The 15,667-nt window shown below is 32.0% G+C and overlaps 1 protein-coding gene, 1 long non-coding RNA gene and 4 other non-coding genes across 6 annotated transcripts; all 6 read right to left on the reverse strand.

Moving 5' to 3' along the window:
* Nucleotides 1-1,606: 1,606 nt before the first annotated feature.
* Nucleotides 1,607-6,953, reverse strand: LOC124820785 (protease Do-like 8, chloroplastic). The gene is given in 13 exon segments (XM_047292547.2): nucleotides 1,607-1,825; nucleotides 1,973-2,080; nucleotides 2,289-2,375; nucleotides 2,697-2,776; nucleotides 3,012-3,079; nucleotides 3,248-3,465; nucleotides 3,839-3,905; nucleotides 3,996-4,071; nucleotides 4,532-4,598; nucleotides 4,778-4,876; nucleotides 4,979-5,061; nucleotides 5,954-6,087; nucleotides 6,619-6,953. Coding segments are annotated over 13 exon segments (1,380 nt in total). The 5' UTR covers nucleotides 6,783-6,953; the 3' UTR covers nucleotides 1,607-1,696.
* Nucleotides 6,954-13,350: 6,397 nt separating this feature from the next.
* Nucleotides 13,351-14,788, reverse strand: LOC148200041 (uncharacterized). The gene is made up of 2 exons (XR_015785682.1): nucleotides 13,677-14,788; nucleotides 13,351-13,582 (listed from the first exon to the last, which is right to left on the reverse strand). It is a non-coding gene; the product is annotated as an uncharacterized LOC148200041 (long non-coding RNA).
* Nucleotides 13,974-14,066, reverse strand: LOC124839102 (small nucleolar RNA R64/Z200 family). The gene has a single exon (XR_007028898.1). It is a non-coding gene; the product is annotated as a small nucleolar RNA R64/Z200 family (small nucleolar RNA).
* LOC124839106 (small nucleolar RNA U54) lies at nucleotides 14,157-14,240 on the reverse strand. Its single transcript, XR_007028902.1, has one exon. It is a non-coding gene; the product is annotated as a small nucleolar RNA U54 (small nucleolar RNA).
* Nucleotides 14,315-14,389, reverse strand: LOC124839100 (small nucleolar RNA SNORD18). Its single transcript, XR_007028896.1, has one exon. It is a non-coding gene; the product is annotated as a small nucleolar RNA SNORD18 (small nucleolar RNA).
* Nucleotides 14,499-14,579, reverse strand: LOC124839104 (small nucleolar RNA Z199). The gene has a single exon (XR_007028900.1). It is a non-coding gene; the product is annotated as a small nucleolar RNA Z199 (small nucleolar RNA).
* Nucleotides 14,789-15,667: the final 879 nt, after the last annotated feature.

Raw genomic sequence — 15,667 nt, forward strand, 5'->3', positions numbered from 1 at the left:
TCTATTGGAATACGAGCTAAAGTTGTTTTTGCTTCAACAACTCCTTAGCACATGCTTTGTCAAACTTGAAAAAAGTTTATCCACTTTGAACACCTTTAGTTTTACATGATTTAAAGTAAATGTACTTTATCCATTAGAGATTAGTACATTCAACTATCATAATAATGCTTAAAGAAGGGAAAAACATTTAATGCAAGCATGAAATACAATTAATGCATCTTTGATGTTCAAATTGTTCATATGCAAAGAAAGACATGAGTGACAAAGGCTGACTCATTCCATATAAGAAATATAGACTAATTTATATTATCTGTTTTGAAAAATATATGGTCCTCAAGCCTACTCACCCACATAAAGATTGTTTATTTTTTAATTTTGTTATTTTGAATCAATAAGCATAATCCAATACGTCCAAAGAAGAAAAAAAATGTAATTTAAAACATAATCAATAAAACAATCATTTTACATTTTTTGAATCTTGATTTTTCCCATTGTGACCATCAAGATTTTTTATTAAAATTATGAGCATTATAATGGTTAGGTTCACACATTTATTTGAATATTTAATTAATAACCCTTATACTTTATACACACATAATGATTACAAATCACCTTTCTTACATTATAAAGTATTTGTATTTCTATGTTAAAAAATAACCTATAGAATATTTTGAACTTTTTATGTCGAAATAGATTGAAATGAAAAAAAAAACAATGTTTTACATGAATGCTAAATTTTTGCACACAAGGAATCAATTTTTGACTTAAAAAAATTAAACTATACTCACCTTTTTCAGGTATTGTGAAATTATACAAACCCTTTCAACCTTTTATAAGGAAATGGTGGAATGCTTTAAGTTATAATGTATAAAGAGTGTAAGTGTGATATTTTTTCAATAATTAAAAAAGTTTGGTGGAAGGGAAAATAGAAATTATATATAATTTCACAAAATCTCATAGATAACAATGTAATTTATTCTAACTAAACTAATCATATAACTCCACCAAAACAAAATAATATTATCTTTAACACTGTTTTTGGATCCAATTATTTACAGATTTATTGTGGATGAAAAAGTGGAGTAGAGAAAGGGGGTATTTTAACGGGTTTAGGGATTTGTATATGTTTGCATTTAAGGATTTTATTGAAAAGAATAAGAAAGAAAGAGGAGAGAGAGGACACCCTCTCTATTTTTATAATGTGCATTTTAATTTGTATAACGAATTTCACCGGTGAGTAAATTCACATTGTAATATTGCTTTAATAAAAGATGCAAATTTGTTTCCAATTTATTAAATGAATATATATGCTCATCTACTTATTTTCACTTACTCTTTCGTATATTCAAACAGTTTCACTCTTCACCCAAGTGGCTTAATTCATCATTACCCCAAACTCAAGGGTTAATTATATGCATAATCAATTTTACATAAAAGATACAAAAATACCAGTGTTATTCAATAACTTTTACCATAAAAAAGTATATTGTGTAAATATAAATCAGTGAAAAATGAGTTGTAGAATGCACAGGATTTTGTTTCAAGAGTGAAGTATTTTGATAATCATGCAATTATTTATACCATACTTCTATTATAAGACCCTGGATTTCACAGATGAATTACTTTCTTTTGGCTGCAAATATAATACATCTGTGGGTGTATAACAACACATCAATACATATAAACCAAAACCATTTCAAGAACTCTGTTCCTCAAGTACCACAGGCAGCTCCAACTTTTCACTGCCCCTCTGAACCATCAACACCACTTTATCTCCTACATTATACTCATCCAATGCTTTCAACAACTCTGCTTTGCTCTTCACCTGCAAAGGATGCACCAAACTTATTATCAAATAAATTAACACAAGTTTATCATATGCATTGCTGAAATCAAACTCTAACTATGATTAGAGAGAATGGCACAAACACTTAAGGAAATTAATTAAAAAAATCTTCAGAAGAGGACTCACAGGCTTATTGTCAACTGCGACAATGATATCTCCAAGGACTATATTTCCGGCAAATCCCCTTGTGGTGGGATTTAAACCAGCTTTGGCAGCAAGACTATTTGCAGGAACCTGAGGAACACAAGTTCAAGAGAGTTAAAGAATGATTTATAAGTGTTAAGAAATACACTTTAAACTTAACTCAATCTCACAAATTGTAAAGTGAGGCTTGCACTCACTCATTATATATTATAAATTTGTCTTATTTCGGGTCGACGTGGAATCTCTAACAATAAGTAAAGTTTAATTACAGTGTAACAAGAGAATCTTGTGGATTTACCAGAAGAACAAAAGCTCCATTTCGAACATTAAGTTGGTTTGCAATTAAGTCCGGCGCAATATCCACATTTACACCAGCTCTAACAACCTTGAATGACAAATTATGAAACAAAATGTAAATGTAGCCATAAATACATAGGTCTTAAAAATTATGCAGCTACATTGTCAAAACAGATATTATATATAAATATTATATACAACAGTTGTTTTCCTGTGTTTTCTTCCCAAACAAAACAACAAAGCATTTTCTCTCTGATTAAAATCTAGAAAAAATAACGTGCTTTTTGCATTAAATCATAAAAGGACTATCTACCAACCATGAAACCTTGTCATATTAATAAGGATATCACAGCAAATATAAAGACTAGCTAGATTCTTTTTGCATATGTTGGCTCCATGAAACACTTACTTTTCCAAACTGAATGAGTTGAGGAACAATTCGCAATACAGTTGAAGATGGGATCGCAAATCCTACACCAGCTGATGTTCCTGCAATAGCAAGAAAAGAAACAAAAGCATGAACCCTGCAAAACTAGAACAGCAACTAGAACTTGCAGCTTAAACAGTCATTTCGCCATGCAAAGTAAAGTGAATGGATCAACAATGTAATGAAGGAAAGATTGGTAACAAGTGAACCCGAAAGATTTTCTCAGCTATAATTTTCATATATACATCAATGTTCAGTAGTACAATTCCTTCTGATTGTAATGGTAAAATAACTTGCCTGTCTGAGTAAATATTGCAGTATTAATCCCAATTAAGCTTCCTTTCGAATTGAGAAGGGGGCCTCCGCTGTAAACATCATAGGAAAAGTAAGAAATGCAGCATTTGATATAACAACCAGTTAACACTCAATACCATCATGGAAAAGAAAAAGAAAACATTTTGACCAAGTAAACAGCACCAAACTCAAGAAAGGGAACTATTTCTAGTTCATTTATTTAAGGAGCCTAGTGTAACCTGTTCCCAGGATTTATTGCAGCATCAGTTTGAACACCACCACCAATTGTTACCCCAGTTTGACTAAAGATATCTCGGTTAAGTCCACTAATAACCCCAACTGTGAGGGTGTGATCAAAACCAAATGGATTTCCAATTGCCAAACATTGCTGCCCAACTTTTAGAGAAGATGATTGCCCCACCTTGATAGGCCTTAAAATATCTTTAGGGGCATCTACCTGTATTTGTGGATTTGTTAATACTTGTCATGTGTATGTTACATGCATGCTCAAATTTTATTAACTATCCAAACGAGTTTAATTAACAAGAAAGCAACTTTTAGCCACCATAATTTTAATGCACAAGTAACATGGATGAACTAAAGAAGAAGACAAACCTTTTGAATTTGAATGATGAATTAATCATTTGATGGAATAGAATAGAATATTATAAAAGTAAAACAGAAACTAACATAGAGAAGACCTCATATTACTAGGAACCTCAGTAACAACAATAGAATATCCAACTTGGAAGATAAAAAGTTATAGAGTGCAACAGAGATGTTATGATTTACAGAAGAAATAAATTCAGAAAGTAAAAAAGAAATCATGCCTTCAAGACAGCGAGATCCTTTAAACGGTCAGCTCCAATGAGTACACCTTCAAAATTCTTTTGTAACCTTTATATAGTAGAAATCAGAATTACATGTTAGTTTCAAACAGAATTTGGACATTATATGCAAAGAAAAAACAGTCTACATGAGCCTCACCCTTCTGATGCTAGAATATTAACTCAGGCAACCACCTCACCAGCCTTTGGGTTTTTTGAAAGGGCATTGCCAACTACTGAATAATACAAGAATGTAACAATCACAAGTACACCTGGTCTTGCAAGCCTACCGTATACACTGAGATTGGGAAAACATGCATACAAATTAACAAGCGCACAGTACAGAGCATTCTATCATAGCACAGCAAATACATTAGGCAAGTAGGCAAGCAGAAAAATGGAGCTGAAGAATTCAAAGAAAGGAGCAAAGAGGAGATAAATCAAAAGATGTTTAAAAGCACGATACAAAATTCAACAAATACTTGTCACATCAAATACACATGCCAAAACAAGAAGTCCAGCTGAATCTGATCAAATACAGGAGAAAGGCCTGATCCACATACGAGAAACCTAAGCCCGTTCACATGGAGAGCTCAACAAAATCTTACTGAAGAGATCAAAAGCTAAATGTGTGTGTGTTGTTTTAAAGATTGAAGCAAAACAAAACATAGAAACTGGTCCCTGCCTGATTCTCACCATGATAATTTGTCACAATGTGGCCCTCCTCATCCCACACTACTCCAGAACCATTTCCTTCAGGAATCTGGTAATATAGATACAAAAAACAAATTAAACTGTTTGATATTCTATTGTAGGATAGAATAAAAAAATCTATCATGCTTATTAGATAGACGCAATATAATAATTAAAAAATAAATAGAGTCCTTGATAAGACCTTAAAATGATTTAAAATAAGATAGTATAGATTAAATACTGAGGTACCTCAACCACACCAGTTATATTAAGCTGAGGACGTAGTGTCACATCAAAAATGTTAACAACAGAATATGTGTTTCTTTCAAATAGCTGGACAATTCGATCCTGAAAACCACAATGAATTGGAATTAACTATTGCTACAACAGTATAGAAAATGTGCCATGCAGCCACCACAGACAAAAGAGGGGCTATAGTTGAAAGCTGACCCCTATGGGAAAGAGTGGCCCAGAAGAAAACACAGGAGGGGTTACTTCTTCAAGTGTTACTGATGGATCTCCCAATGCTAGGGCTGTACATTTACAAGTTATGACATGAAGATAAACTTTGCTGGTAAATACTAAAAAGAGACTTGCATAAAAGAATGCAAAAATATGCTTATAATGAAAGAAAACACAAAATTAAAACACGCTGCTAGAATTGGATTACTGCACTTCACCAGTTATGTATTTAAAATTGATGACATATTACAACTATGAACTCCTGACACCATCGGGTTCCTAGAATAACTGCTGACACATTTCACACAGTCCAGCGTACAATCATGATCTAATGGCTATTTTTTTTTCTTCTAATATCATATGAATTTTACAAAGTTAAAAAAATAAAATTAAAGGTTAAGATTCAAATTTCTTTCTCTCCGACTACAGAAAATTTTCCTCCCACCATTGGCAACTCACAGCTCCATGTCCATGTTATAAACTACTAGTCAAATACACCAAACCAAAGCTGATCCATCTTACTAGCATTTACAAAAATATAAATATAAATATAAATATAAATATTTTAGCAGATTAACAATACCCTGTTAATAGTTTAATTGTCATGCACTATGGGCGCAAAGATTTTTACATGGTCAAATAATTATATTGGGTAATATTATATCTTCCTACAAATCCTCATAACACTTTATAAAGAAAGTATTAAATGTAAAAGAAAATGCGTTTGATGATAGAAAATATTCTATTATTTCATTATCTAGTAAGTAGGAGAATTACTAGCAAGAGAATATAGGAAGTATTGGATTGGAACTATTCTTAGAAATTGCTTTAGATATGTTTTCCAAAGTAATTATTACGAAAGTCTAACAATTTTACCATCCCGTACATACATAGCAATAGTTATGAACTTACGAACATATAACCAATCAAACAAGTTGAACACAAAAGCAGAACCGTGCGGACCTGACATGTACCTTGAAGAACATAAACAGGAAAACATAGTTAAACTCGCCACTAACACACGTCGTGTTGGAGATAGAACAAGATTCTTCACCATTTCATCAAAATCCAAAGTTTTATCTTGAACTCGAATAGTGCTGCCGCTACATGGTATTCAATCAAACATGCACACGTCAATCAAAGTCTCAATCCCACATAAAACAAACAACACCAACAACGAAAACGCACTCTTGGATGCACAAAGACTCAAACTTTGCAAACGCAACCACAAAAGACACACCAAATTGCAGTTTGTCATGAAAAACTTATGTTTTCACAGTTAATTACGAAAGAGAAAAAGAATTATGCAGTCCTAATGTAAGCTTATATTGTCATTCAATCACAAATTGTCATGTATGATAAATTTGATGACTTTTGCTGTCATGTCAGTGTTTAATAACACTTTTTTTTTGTTTTTTTTTCCCGCTGTTTCTTATGCAAACTTTTGAAAACAGTAAAACAGAAAATGCTTTTCCAAACCAAACAGCCCCTAGTTTGAGAATGAAAATGCACTCACAAAGACTCAAACTTTTGAAACGCAACCACAAAAGGCCCACACCCAGTGCAATTTTTTACTGAAATCTCAATTTGCAAAACCAATGAGGATAGACAGCGTAATGGGGGCAAACCTGGTGGGTGTAACGGCGTCGTTTGGGGAGTGTTGAGAGTGAGAGCAGACAGAGGACATTCCATCAAAGCAAATCTCACGGCGGCTGAGGACACAGCTTCTTCTTCTTCTTGTGCGGGTTGGAACACCCACTGACCACAAATTGCAGGCTGATAGAACTTGCATTTCTGATTTGGGGTGAAAATTGGAGTGAAAAAAACGCAAACTTGGAAGCTGAATTTTGGGGAGGGGAAGGAAGAGGGATAAGGGGTTAAGGGTGGTTCTATGATTATGGAATTTGAGATATTAATGGCATGTTTTCGGACAGAACAGAATCTATGGTTGAAGATTTAAAAGAAAGAAAAAATTCTATACTTGTGTTGTATTTGTGATTTTCTCCATTGAAGTTTTATCTCAAAATATATACAAATACTTATTTTGTATACTATAGAAGTGAAATTTTAATTTTGATGGAAAAAAAGGTATAAAATTATTTACAGAATTTATACTAAAAGTCATCTTAATTTTGATTGAAAAACAATATAAGCAATGGATTTTTTGGATTGAAAAACAGCACTTGAAAAAGTGAATTATCAAATTAAAATTCTAATTTGAATATAATAATGAAATTTTAAAATATAATGAATGAGTGGAATTGAATTAAATTAAAACAATTTAGAGATTAATTTTAGACATTCTCATTATTCAAGGATTACAGATTTTACATTGCTAATTAATTAAAAAAAATACTTGTATTGAATTTTAAATCAATTATTATAAATCTTAACAATTTTACAAACTAGTGTACAACTGGATCATTTATTAAAACCTTTTAATGCTTCTAAGTTAAATTTTTAAAATTATTGTTTAATTGAGAAAACTTTTTTTTTTATTGTTGTTTAAAAGGTGCTTTAAGTTGGAAAGAGCATTTAAACGTTTAGATTGTGTTCGCATGAACGGATAACACTGTTAATGCGAAATTACGAGTGATGATTTAATTACGTTGTGTTCTTCGTTTGAGAGGATAAGGAGGGATCAACGACGATGGATTTGCAGGATTCAGTCCATTTTCGTCAGCTCCAACATGGAAGAGATTTGCGCGGATAGTAAGGGAAAAGTCATGTGTGTCCTCCACTTATTACCTAAATTTCATCCATGTATATCTATTAACCATGTATAATTGATTCCTACACAGAACCAATTCGAAAGACTTTATAAAAAAAAATTGATAACAGTTGAATGGTGGTCAGGCTTTTACTTTTAATATTGTACATACACGAGAGTGCTTGGCTTGGCGTGGTGGCTTGGTTACATAAATATTCCTGAGCTTTCCTCAGTTGATGTTACCTTGCTTCATAAAGTCATTCAACAGCAAAGATTCCTGCACATACACAGTGAAAGTGTAGTATGAATATGAAAGCACCATTGACCAGAACACGGACTTCATATGTGGTTGCTAGTGGGTAGGTCGTTATATTTATTGAGGGATCAGAAGCATAATATATTGGTTGCTAGTGTTGAAAGCTGTGTGCGAAGGGAGAGTTGTTGGCTGTTTTGCTGAGACGAGGAAGACAAAGTGGTGAGGTTAGTAGAAGCTATTATGATGTATGTGCAACCAGATATTGTTGGTTTTCATTTGCAGGTTTGTAAACGGGGAGGAAGAACGACGTTGTCCGTGTTGATGGCATGAAGAAGCAAAGGCTTGAAGAAGATGAATTTGCGTGTTTGAGAGCCGAAGAAGACGATGTACAGTGTAGGAAGAGGGTGGCGTATTCAGTTATAGCAGAACGTAATCGGCTACAGTGGTATGAAGATTTTTCTGCACATGTGTATTTGGTTTCCTCAAAGGTGTATCCAGTTACGGGCCAAGAAATATTGTGGAAGAAAATAAATTCGGTTACAGTTTGGGGTATTAGGTTCAAAAACGATCTCGGCAGCAGACGATGGAAGCGTTCAACCAGGGTTGTTCTTGGACGACACCGTGGAGGAGATGATTAACTGGAGTGGAGAGGTATGGTAGGGGTGAGTGGTGGTGGGTGAAAGATATGTAGTCCATGCAGAGGAGTGAATGGTGGTGGGTGAAAGATCACGAGCTCTGACAGTGTGTTTGTGATGCATGTGTTGACTGGTTGGAGGTATTGTGATCGTGGTGGACGTACGTGCGTGAAAGTGGTGGAGATTGCCAACGTCGTGGAGCAATGTGTGAGCTACGAAAGGTGGTGGAGGTGAATCAACAGCATCATTTTGTATCATTGTGTGTACTTGGTACTGTATGGAAGTAATTACTGTTTTCTTTTTGTTTGTTGAAAATGAAAGCAAAGTGTCATGACTTGGATGGTTTAAGTATGAGTTCTTAACCATTTTTTATACAGATGCATTGGTAACAGAGGTGGCTATGCGGTTAGTTGTGAAAGTGGGGGACTGTGGTGCATCAGTAGAGCAAAGTGGTAAAGTTGAATGTAACATTGAAACTTAATTTCACTCTTGTGCAAGCATCGAAAAATGGGGCTGTTATCTAATGAACTCATATAATTATATTTGCAGGTTAGGTTTGTTTCAGAGTGAATTTGTAAATTCAGAATTCTAGGTAGCATCTACATAAGGACAAATTGGTTGTGTGATTGGACGAAAAATCCTAGTGCCCCTCATTTGTGGAAATTTCTCTGTGAATCCAACTTCAACTGTGCATACGTGTTGAACGTCTTCAAGAGGTAAGTGTTAAAGATGATTTCGCTATAATATATATATATATATATATATATATATATATATATATATATATATATATATATATATATATATGGGGTTTGCTAATGCGCGTACGCCTGTTTTTCAGTCGGTACATTTTAGCAATGTGTACCGGGTTTTAGTAGACAAAAATATCCTTATATATCATGGATTCTAAGTTTTAAGGTTAAGGGTATTTTAATAATTTTCATTCTCAAAACTAAACAAAGAAACCCCAAAACCCTTACTCACCTCTCTCATTCCTCTCAACCCTTTCTCTTTCCTCTTTCTCACTCTCCAATCTTTTCTCTGTCATCCCCTACTGTAGCCCCAATTGAAAAAATTAGAAACACTTGCTGTTAGACAATCTTACAAAAAAAATGATTTTATAATGAGTTTTCATCTTATAATTTTTGTCTCATCTAATTTTATCCAATTTTATCCAATTTTCACAAGCGTAAAGGAATTGGTAATTGACTTGGAAAAAATCAGAAATACTCGTTGTTAAACAATTTCTTACAAAAAATGATTTTATAATGAGTTTTTATTTTATAATTTTTGTCTTATCTAATTTTATGTAATTTTCACAAGCATAATGACATTAAAGGAATTGGTAATTGGCCTGGAAAAAAAATCAGAAACACTCAGTTGTTAAACAATTTCTTACAAAAAATGACTTTATAATGAGTTTTCATTTTATAATTTTTGTCGTATATAATTTTATCTAATTTTCACAAGCATAACATCCGAAAGAATTGGTAATTGGCCTGGAGGGTTTTTTTTAGAGATGATGATTCAACAAATACAGATGATGAAATTAGAGAGGTTAGTCAAGATGATGAAATTGAAGAGATCTTGAATGAACCTTTGCCTTGAAGGTGAATATGTCAATAACTCAACTCTTTACAAAGGAAATTTTTTTAAAGGCATGTGTTTCTGATTTTTTTCAATTAGGGCTACCGTAGGGATGACAGAGAAAAGGTTGGAGTAAGAGAGATGAAAGAGAAAGGATTGAGAGGAATGAGAGAGGTGAGTAAGGGTTTGGGGGTTTCTTTTTTTTTTTTTTTTAAGTTTTGAGAATGAAAATTATTAAAATACCCTTAACCTTAAAACTTGGAATCCATAATATATAAGGGTATTTTTGGTCTACTAAAACCCGGTACACATTGCTAAAATGTACCAACTGAAAAACAGGCGTACGCGCGTTAGCAAACCTATATATATATATATATATATATATATATATATATATATATATATATATATATATGAATGATTGAATTAATGGTGGTTATATGTAGCTTTAAGAGTTTCAATATATGAATGAAATATATTATGTTGATTTATATTTCTATGTTATTTAATATATGAATGTATTCATATTTGAAATATGAATTTGATTTGTTATATGTATATGTATGTAGTTCATAATAAAGATATGAAATGTTGTTGTTCTGTTATGTTATTTATTGTTGTTTATTTATAATGATTAGTTGAATGTATTAATGTATATACCAATTATGTTTATTGAATATATGAATGCATGATTTTGATTATAGTATGGACTGGAGACAATGACAGACATTATATTAGCTTGTTGTATCTTACTATGGATTGGAGACAATGACAAACATTATATTAGCTTGTTGTATCTTACACAACTTCCTTCGTGACGTGGATAACGATGATTCATTAGTTGCTGAAGTTGATAATGAGTTGAATGAAAGGGAAGACCATAATGTTTCATCATCTCAAGTTAGAGAAGAGGACCATAAGATTGGTAGTAGTATAAGGGATTCTATAGCAGATCATATGTGGCGATATTATCAAAACTCGTAGTTATTGTATTTTATTGTGTTGTATGAGTATTTGATGTTATGGGTATGACAAGAACATTATATTAAGGATGTTTAATGTTAACTTCTTACCATTTTGTTTATGAATTAGGTATGAAATGAACAGAGGTAAGACAGCCGCCATTGAGTCCTCTGCTCTTACTAGAGAGTTCATGAAGTGGACAGAGGACATGGACGCACATCTTCTACACTTTATGATTGAGGAATCACGAATCGATAATATGGTTGACGGAAGCTGGACATCCCAAGCATATAGTAACATAGTTGATCATCTTCATAGCTCTGGGTATGTCGCAATTACAAAAAATAATGTTAAAAATCGTTAGAAAGTGTTGAAAGATAAATGGCGTGAGGTACATGACCTGTTTTCTGGATTGAGTGGATTTGCGTGGAACCCGGTTAGTATGACATTTCAAGCTGAGGACGAAGTTTGGATGGACCTCATTGAAGTACTTTTAAAAAAAAACTAAGATTTTGTGGATCCTTATAATACATAAATGAAACAGTGTGTTTGTTCTGTTTGTTGTTTCAGTCGAGGCCAACTGCGGCAAAGTGGAGAGTTAATATTATGAAACACTACGATTTAATGGTGGAGTTATGGGCTGCTGATCGAGCTACTGGGAGTGGTGTTCGGACCGCTCGTCAAGCACGTCGATAGTGGGTTGGTCCTTGTGTCAGTGTTGATTTGAATCAAAATATTGAGTACATTCCAGAACAACTTGAGTGGACGGGGTATAGAGACCCAACTCCACCATCACCGCCTCCATCTGTGGATTAATATAGTTCAGGACAGACTCAATCTGTGTCTTCCATCTCATCCGGTGGAACTTCATCCTCACGAGGCTCGAAAAGAAAGGCACCTATGGTCGATGTCATTGATTCTCAATTTGATAAGCCTGAACGGTTTCGCAAATGTACTAAGCTCATCAAATGTACATTTTGGTGTAATTTTTGATGCAGTCGTGCGTCAAGTCTCAGCAATGGAAGATAGAAATCAAATACTACGTTCCCAAACAGAGATCTTTCGTCGCATCCCGAATTACACATATACAGAGGCGAACATTTATGAAATGTTGAGTGCTATGAACATTGCTGATAAAAATTTGCTAGAGCAATGTTATGATTTCTTATGTGGAAACCCCACATGTACAAAGAGATTGATGGGACTTCCACCACACAAGTGGTGGAATAAATTATGTAAAATGATCTCGGGAGGTGACTGTTAGGAAGTGTTATCTGACTAGTTGTATTACTATTATATTCAATAATGTTTCTGTGATCTAATTATGACTTATTTTTCCATCCATCTTCAATTTGTAAGTTATGGTTATGGTTTCGATGTAATGGTTTGTCCTTGTTATTTTTAAATATAAATAATTTCTTATAATTTACTTTGTTATTGTTTTCATTAATTGCTTTGTTCAAGAAATTGTCAAATGGCCTCATCATCAACCAAAAGGCCAAGAAAAAGTGGTAAGGGAAAAGAAACCCTCACTAAGGTAGAAGATGGAACCCATGTCAGACCATCTTATGTAGAAGAATAATTAGATCATCATCTTCTATTTTAAGGGGTGGTCGAATTTCCTACATTGTATACAAGAAGTATTGTTGGTCCAAAGATAATGAATTTTGAATCATTTGTAGATTCAGGCTTATTTTTCCAAAATCATCTTCTATTTTAAGAAGTGGTCGAATTTCTTACATTGTAAGAACCCTACTATCTGGATTTAATCAAAGTTTTTTATTCAAATCTGAAAATTTCTGAAAATGGATATTTACTGGTTATACCAGAAATGCAACGTCACCGTATTAAAACGGTTGGTTGTTTGAATATTAACGATAGACTTCTAGAAGAATGGTAAACAATTATTTCATTAAATTTGCAATCAAATAATTTCAACTTATTTTTTAATTATTAAGTCTCATAAGATACAGTCATTAATGAAATAAAGTTGTTGCCGTGCTAAAACTAAATTCCAAATTAACTTATTTTATGAAATTTGTATGAATGTTAATTTATATTTTTTATCATTATTAAATATTTTTAAAAATATTATGAATTTATTTTGTATAGAAATGGAAATTACACTTCCATAGAAGGAAATTTCTCTAAATACGCACCAATTATTTGTTTTTTTTATAATTTAGCTAACAAATAAAACAGCACAAAATAAATAAAAAATATATTTATCTAAGAACAATTTAAATAAATAATTATTTATTATACAAATAATGACAACAATTTTAATCACTAAAATTTACATTTAAAATAAAAAATTACGAAAACCTATCGAACGATTATATACTTCAAACAACAATCTTCCAACTTTACAAAATGTTTTAACACAAAAGACCTGTTCACCCAATCCTGTACGACACGAGCAATCCTGTCACTGAAGAACGCTATATAAAACAACAAAAGACAGCAAACAAAATTTAAAAATGACATTTTAAACACCATTTAGCACAACAACACACAACTAATAAACAAAAATACCTCAGTTGAAAGAATGTTTGTCTCATGGCCAGTCCCAAATGGTAAAGGCAGCGACGCCGCTCCACAAGGCAATGGAATATGAGACCACTCTAGCGGAGATGCCACCCCTAAGGGCAGCTCCGTCACGCCGGAGAATTGTTTTATGACGGTTACTTGAGAACATGCAAACACAATTTGTTTGCCCTCAAAAAAGTGCGAGACTCCAGATCAGAAATCTCCCGTCAAAGAAATTATATCAAACAGAACAACTAAATCATTGCAATAATAGCAAATAGCATAATACAAACAATGCCAGAAGATCCGCTCAGAAAATGAATTGTCATTCTCATTGATTTTTAAATCTCTGAAGTCTGACATGTGAATTTTATTCGTAAATCATCATCGCAGAACAAGATGTAAATCAAACAATTAAAAAACGTTAATCAAAAATAGGTATTACGTGAATAACAATAAAAACAATTGGAAAATTAACAAATTAATGGCTCTCATACACAATTAAATTTCCGCTCACGTAATAAATCGGAATAGCGTATACTGCAATTAAAGCAAAAAAATCACTGAGCCAAAACAAATCACAATATACGCATGAAAACAATTGACGAAACGAAACAACAACAAAATAGTTCTACCTGTAATTGGAGATCAGAAATTGGTAAGATTTGTCGGTCACGGTAATTCAGAAACACGGACCAATGTAAAAATCATCACATCTCCTTACTGATCTTGTCGAATAAAGATGAAAAGAATGGGAGATGCAAATTCAAAATTAGAAAACAAAAATACAAAAGAACCTATTTCAAACAATGGTGGCAGTCGAAAATCAATCATCAGAGACTTAAATACAAGGAATCATGGAACGAATCCAATCATATTGTTGCAGTTTTTTTCCTCATCACATGATTTTAAAAGAAGGAAAGAAAATAGCATACAGAAACATAAATCCTAAAATTTGAGAGAACGAAGAAACCTAATCGAAAGGAACCTGTTTGACTGAAACCTTAACAGATTGAAGAGGCAACATACTGAGACCCTGTGAGTTAAGCCCTTGCTTTGCGTATTTATAAGCAAGGAGAAACCCTAAAATTAGAACATGGATGCGGAATGGGCCGGGTCCTGATAATTTGGGCCTTTTCTCTCTTCTGTTAACTTTCTTTATTCATATAATGGCAAGGATTTCGGTGTGCAACTCCAATTGTTTCAAAAATTCCATAATTAATCTTAATGAATACTTTATTTCTCTTTTTTATTAAACTCATTCTATATCTCTTTTAATGGATATTTGACATCTTTAACGATTTGATTAACTGACTTCGAAATAGGATTTTGTATTAAATAAGATTTCGAAATCAGATAAATATTTAATTTAATATATTAAATAGGATTTTGTATTATTGTATATATTAAATAATTTTAAAATATTAAATTAAACTAAGAATATATATTAAATTTTAAATAAAAAAATTTAAAAATTTATTAAACAGATTTTAAAATTGGTTAAAACATGTTAACAGATTGTTAATACATGATAATCCGTTTAACAAATTTCTTTAAAATTTTGTTTTTTATTTAAATTTTAATAAACATTTAATTTAATACTCTAATATAATCAGATTTTATATTTTTGTTATGTTTGTTTTATTATTTTCATTATTACTTTATTCTAATTATTTTTAATTTATTTTTACTCTTTTAATATAACTATTATATTAACAGAAATTATATTTAATAATTATTAAAATATAAATATATATTGAATAACATCAAAATTTTAAATTAAACTACATTATTATTTCATTTTAAATTTAAAAACAGAATTTTAAAAAGTTTGTTAAACGGTTTCTGAAATCCTGTTAATATATTTAACAAAAAATAAATAAATTTTGTTTTTTAATTTAAAAATTAATAAATACTTATTTAGTTTAATATTTAATATATATTAATATATACTATCGTTTTAAAATTTATTTTACTCAACTAAAATACGAGGGAGA

This window comes from Vigna umbellata, chromosome 4 (genome assembly GCF_029865625.1).
Source record: "Vigna umbellata cultivar VRB3 chromosome 4, Vumbellata_1.0, whole genome shotgun sequence".
NCBI lineage: Eukaryota > Viridiplantae > Streptophyta > Magnoliopsida > Fabales > Fabaceae > Vigna > Vigna umbellata.